This window comes from Odocoileus virginianus, chromosome 6, assembly GCF_023699985.2.
Source record: "Odocoileus virginianus isolate 20LAN1187 ecotype Illinois chromosome 6, Ovbor_1.2, whole genome shotgun sequence".
NCBI classification, from domain to species: Eukaryota; Metazoa; Chordata; class Mammalia; order Artiodactyla; family Cervidae; genus Odocoileus; species Odocoileus virginianus.
Genome location: NC_069679.1, coordinates 74,827,577 through 74,833,885, shown reverse-complemented (window position 1 = coordinate 74,833,885; position 6,309 = coordinate 74,827,577). Strand labels below are relative to the sequence as shown.

Below are 6,309 nucleotides of genomic sequence, written 5' to 3'. Positions count from 1 at the left end.
CTTGGAGGGGCCAGGTCCCTGCACATCCCTCAGCTCCCCAGGCCCACCTGCTCTGGACTGTCCCCAGCAAGCAGGAGAAGCCCGCAGAAGCGGGGGCGCTGGGCCATGGTGTCTTGGACCCTGCTCTGCTCTGAGCCAGCACCGTCCCCATCTGTGGGCCCTGAAGTCTTGGCTGGTGGAACCCGCAGTGGGGGTGAGCTCTGAGGTCGGGCAGGAAGTCGCAGTGGGGTTCCTGGGGATGGGGGGAGAGGGAGCGGGCCCTGGGGCAGCGGTGTCAGGCGGGAGGGGGGTGCACCAAGGGGGCGGGGTGGCCAGGAAAATCCATGAGCTCTGGAGGCTAGTCCCCAGATGGTGAGCTGGACTGGCCTAGGAGCCTAGGTGAAGGATAGAGGGAGGAAGCTGTATGGACTGTGGAAGGCGTGGGGCCTCCTGGGAGGCAGAACCTCAGAGTAGGCAGGCCCTCTGGAAGAAAGTACCTGCTTTCTGGGAGAGGAAAGCCCCCAAAAGTATACCCCCGCCTGAGTATGCCAGAGTCCTTGGCACTCATCACTGCCCGCCCAGGCCGTGGGTGGAGGCCGAGGGGTGGGGGGATGTCTGAGAGGTGGTTACAAAATGTGTGTGCTGCCTCTTGGTGATCAGGTGGGGAGATGGGGCCTTTCCTCCTGGGTGGCCTCCAGCCTCAGGGGGGAGTCAGCTCTGGCCCAGGCGGAGGGGAAAAAAAAAAAAAAAAAAACAAATGAAAAAAAAAAGCCAGTTACAGATGAACCCCGCACCTGCCTTCCCATCCCCGTACCCCCCCGCCCCTCCAGCACCCGGGACTCTGCACACAGCCAGGAGGCGAGGAGCCCCTTCCGCCGGGACGGCTCGCGGCCATGATACAGGACTTGAATGTTGAGGCTGGTGGCTGTGGAAGTGTTCGCGTCGGTCCATCCGTCTGTCCTTGGGCGGGAGTCCGTCCATGGGCCGGGCCGTCAGACCTTGGCCTCCAGCATCTCCAGGAAGAGTTTGTGCATGGGCACCTTGCCTTGCAGTTTGATGCTGTAGAAGTGCTGTACCGCCTTGGCGGCCGTCTGCCGGAGCAGGGGCAGCGTCAGCAGCAACTTGCCCGTCCTCCGCGGCTCCTCGTGGCGCTGGCTCAGCTCGTAGTCCTGCAGTGCCTCGTGCAGCAGGTCCTGCAGCTTCTGGACCGCCTCCAAATCCTCGATGTACATGGAATCTGCGGACACAGCGGGGTGGGCGTCAGCGGTGCAACTGCGGAGCGCAGCCCTGGGTGTAGGGGGCCCCCATCGCTGCTTTCAGAGCCTTCCAGACCCTCACTTTACAGACAAACCCAGGCTCAGAAAGGTTAAGCTGCCGGTCTGAAGTCTCACAGGCCAATGACAGAGCTGGGGTTCACACCCCAGGAGAGATCTGTGTCCACGGAGGACTTTTCTTAGAAAACCACCAGGAGGTGGCAGTGAAGGGTTTGAACATGAGCAGTGAAGGGTTTGCCCCAGAGGTGCCAGGGGGACTCTGGTGCCAAAGTGGTGGAATTGTGATCTTGCGCCCCTCACTTGCTAGCTCTGTGACTTTCAGCAAGTTGTTTCAGGTCTCTGCACCTCATTTCCTCATTTGTGAAAGCCCACATAATAGCTAGATCTACCTTGAGAGGCTAAATGAGTTAATACCCATCAAGGGCTTAAAATAGTACTTGTCACAACTATGGTACCATCATCACCATAACCATCACCCACCACCATCATCATCTTACACCATCACAATAGTCAGTTTATCACTACTGTCATATCATCACCACCACCATACCATCACCACATCATCACCACCATAAATGATCACCATCATCACCATCTTATCACCAACATCATCAACTTATCACCATCATGATCATCAGTTTATCACCACTGTCATATCTCCACCATCATCACCACCACCACCATAACCACCACCACCACCATCACCTCCATCACCACCACCATCACCTCCATCATCACCATCACCACCTTATCAGCTTATCAGTCATGTGATCAGTTATATCACCGCCATCATCACCATTATAGTCATCATCATGATTTTATTGTTACTTATGCCAGTAGGCACCAGCTCACGTCTTCAGTGCACTCACTAACCTTACAGAATAGTTGTTACAGTTATATGTACACAGATAAAGGGGCTGAATCCTGTGTCTGGGTGCCCTGGGGTGGGGCATATGGGGGAACTGAGATAGCGTGGAAGGGCACAAAGAGGGGAGATGCTATTGGGAGTTCTAGAAAATCCTGGGGAGGGCTTTGGACTCAGGCCATGAGTTTCAAATGAAATTTACCTAAATCGCGGAGGGGCAAGGAGGTGCCCATGGACAGCTGGGTTATAGTTGGGTCTGAGCCAAAGCAAAGTGGAGCCCACTTCCTGGCCTCAGGAAAAAGAACCCGCCTTCTTCTGACATTCCTTAAAGATATTGAGCCTCCACCTTGAACTGCAGCACCCAAGGCCTGTCCAAGGTGGGAGGGTAAGGGTGCATGTGGGTCAAGTGAACAGGAAGCTGGGGCTGGGTCACCAAGGAAGGCTGAGCAAGTTTCCTGAATTCCTCAAAAGAGCAGGACAATTCTTTGCATGCTGTGTTTGCTAATTTTTTTTTTCTTTCTATGCTGTGTTTGTTTAGCTACCAGACTGCTGCGGGCAGCTGTACCAACTAGCTGACCCCAGTGATTCCCTCTGACCTTGTGGCCCCTGCACTCAGCCCACGCCTCCACGAGTTCTGCCTCTTTTCTCTTGGGAGAACATCAATAGAATGAGGTGGGTGAGACTTTGGAGCCTTAGATGCTGTGTGACTTTGGCCAAGTTACTTAGGCTTTCTGAGATTGTTCCCTTGTCTGTGAAATGGAGCAAATGAGGGTGCATGCCTCCTAGATGAAGGCTAAATGATCTAGCATGTCGTCAGGCACTTCGTAAGTACCTAACAAACGTCGTTACTGTCATTACTTTGAGAGCTCAGAAGGCAGGAGATGCCCTTGCGGGACTGGCCTTATACCTAAGATTCCTGCACAGTGTTTGTTCCTTGTTGCTAAGGCACGGAGGACTCTCCTTTTGGCAACTGGGGAAGAAACTTGGCTCCATTCCTACCCTCTTGGCTGATTTCAGAGCATGGTCCCTGTAAGGTTGCGACCTGTCCATCCAGACACCATGCCTCCTGCCAGCTTCCTCTCCCCATCACCCCACCCTCCCCAAGGAGGCCAAAATTGGCAGCTGCCTTCGACCGAAAATGAAATAAAATAACATTGCAAGATTAATTTCTTTGCAATCTATCAGCGAGTCTGTATTGATGGCATTGATAAACTGTTAATTACAAAATCAATGGCTATGAATTTTTTTTCTGCTGTCAAGGAGCCTTAGAAAGGCCAGGAGGGGGTGAAAGATAGCCCGCTGGCTCCCAAGGGGCCGTGTTTTGGGGCAACAGCCTCTGAGGTGCTCTGGTCCACTTAACCTCAGCAGAGGCACCCATGGTGGCTTGCCTCCAGGACCACTCCAATGATCTCCTGGCCCATCTCTCCTCCAGCTACAATATCTGCCTGGATGACTTCCCCCTCACTGCTGGGGACAGGCCATGTCCCCAGAGGCTTTCAAGGCTTCCTATACCAACCCCATTTCACCCCACTCCCTTCACAGTCCTGGAGCTTTCAGTCTAACACCAACAGCTCTTTTAGCATAATCTCTCAACAGGCCTGTTCTTTCTCTGTTTCCTGCCTGCATCTGATCACTCCATGACTCAGCCAAGGTCGTGGGCATCACAAACTCCTCTCTTCCCACTTAGAGCTCTTGGATCTGCAGAGAGCTGCAGGATGGCCTGGTAAACACCACGGGGCTAAGAAGTCCAGGTTCCCAGCACTCTGTCGCTCACGACAAAGCATGTACGTAGGCAGAGCTTGATGCTAGCTGAAGTTCCTGATGGGCTCTATCAGTCCTTGCATGCATGCTCAGTCGCTTCAGTCATGTCTGACTCTGACCCCATGGACTGGAGCCCACCAGGCTCTCCTGTCCACGAGATTCTCCAGGCAAGAATACTAGAGTGGGTTGCCATGCCTTTCTTTCTCCAGGGTATCTTCCTGACCCAGGGATCGAACCCGGGTCTCCTGTATCTCCTGCACTGTAGGCAGATTCTTTACCACTGAGCTACCAGGGAAGCCCATCAGTCCTTAGGAGTTTCGTATTTGTGTGTGTGTGTGCGTGCGCATGCGTCTGTCTGTATGTATTGAGATCAAGACAAGAGCCGCTGGCAGAGCTGAATAGACCTCAGAGAGCCCTTGCAGTTTGTCCGTGGGGGGAGTGAGGTGACCGCTGAGCAGACTCCTGCCTCTTCACACTCTTCTCCCGGTCCGGGCAAGCGTGAGCTCCAGGTCTCTCTCATGAGAAGCGGTCAGGAGACTCCAACAACAAGGGTGTGCCCGTGGGGGTCTGGCCAGCCTTGCTGCGTCTCTCTGTGCTCCCGTGTTCTGCTCTTCCCGGTTTCCTCTCCTTCTCTGCCCACCCAAACCCCCAGCCCCTCTGTGACTGCTGACTACAATGCCTCCCTTTGAATAGGAGAGCGTGCGTGCAGGACTGTGAGGGTGTGAAACTTGGCTGTATGATATGTGATGACCGGAGATCTGTCTCCTGCATTTGTCAAAACGGATAGAACTGGACAATACAAAGAGTGCACTCTGCTGGCAACTCTGGACTTTTGTTAATAATGATGTATCAGCACTGGCTCATTAATTGTAACAAATTACCACACTAAGCCGGGATGTTAATAGTAGGGGAAAGGGTGCACAGGGCCTGGAGGACGTGGGTGGGCTGGTGTGTGGAACTCTATGGAACTCTACCTGATCAGTTACTCTGTCGGCCTGAAACTGTATGAAAAAAAGCCCCAATAGCATTAGCATTCTCTAACAAAGCCTACATTGCAATTTTGGAATCCTAAGGTGTGGGTAAATGGTCTCTACAGAGGTATGTAAAATGTTTAATTCTTATTTTGCATTTTTTTTTTTTTTTTTAATAAAAGGGATTTGAACTGCAGGGAAAAAAAAGCTTTCCTCTACTAGGTTGGGTTTCCTAGAAGCAGAGCCCGACACGGGATCAGGTGCATGGGATTTGCGGAGAGTGTGCTCTCAGGAGAAAGAAAGGTGGGAGGTAGGATAGCACAAGGGTAGGAGAAAGCAAGGTAGGGAGACAGCCTGGCTTGGTTCTGGTCCCACTCCAGGAGTCCAGCCTTTTGTTCTCCTGGGTGTGCCTGCCATTGGCTGAAGGTGTGTGTGAGTGTGTGTGTGTGTGTGTGTGTGTGGTGCAGGGAGTTGATGGAATCCTCCAAACAAGGCAGGTAAGGCTAGGTCTCTGGTGAAGGGAGAAGCCATGGGCTATTAGCAGCAAAATTCAGCAGCTGGGGCGCGGGTGTGTTAAGCTAGTGAGGGGGCGGTCTGAGTGGGGCACCAAGAGCAACCCCTGCATTCTCCACAAAGCCATTTGTTAGGGGGCCAGCTGTCCTGGTTTTCCAGGAACTGCTGTTTCTCAGGACATGGAACTTCCAGTGAAAGTGTGACAGCATCAAGCAAAGCAGCTGGTTATCCTGTCTGTACATCTGGAACCAGCTCTCCTTCTTCCATATACTGATAACACTTGTTTCCTCAAATATTAATAATAATGATAATTAATATTTATTGAACATTTCCTTTAGGCAAGGCACAGAGCTAAGTGCTTATTTTCAGTCGATCATTTAAAAAACAAAAGTGCTTACACACAGGACAGAAGGAAGGAAGGTTGCCACACTCCTACAAAGTATCAAAGCTAGAATTCAAACGTGGGTCCCATTTGAACTTGACTGAGACTTGAGCAATTGACTGCTGCATGCGCCCAGCAGCAGAATTAAGTGTCTGCATGCCTGACACTCTTTCTTTAGGACAGGAAGCCTCCCTTTCTCCTTCTGCAATCCCCACCCCAGCGCCCTGCACCTGGCCTGGTACCTGCAGAGGGTGGACACCTTCTAAATGTGGACACAGGTTACATTTAAGCTCCCAGATAGTCTAGTTCAGAAGTTGGTAGGTAGAGGCTAAAACAATTGGAGTGAGCCTCCTTTTTAATGCTAGGAAGGTTTTCTCTCTTGGGCCTGAGCAATTTGAGTAGGAGATTTAAGGAGTCTGTATAAGCTTGGTGTTGATTTTGGAATATGAGGACCTGGGCTTAGGTTCTAGGTTCAGTACTCTTCGACTGTGTGACCCTGGGCAATGTGCTTCATCTTTCCAAGCCCCCAGTTTCTCCATTTGTAAAGTGGGGTTAAAATGATAA

General features: G+C 52.0%; 1 protein-coding gene across 1 annotated transcript in view; it reads right to left on the bottom strand.

The window, feature by feature from the left end:
• Positions 1-737: 737 nt before the first annotated feature.
• The window catches only part of ESRRB (estrogen related receptor beta), a 55,231-nt gene continuing 49,659 nt past the window's right edge, over positions 738-6,309 (bottom strand). Inside the window, exon 6 of the mRNA XM_020892317.2 lies at positions 738-1,216. Coding sequence (XP_020747976.1) covers positions 972-1,216 — 245 coding nt within the window. The 3' untranslated portion in view covers positions 738-971. The remainder of the gene's footprint in view (positions 1,217-6,309) is intronic.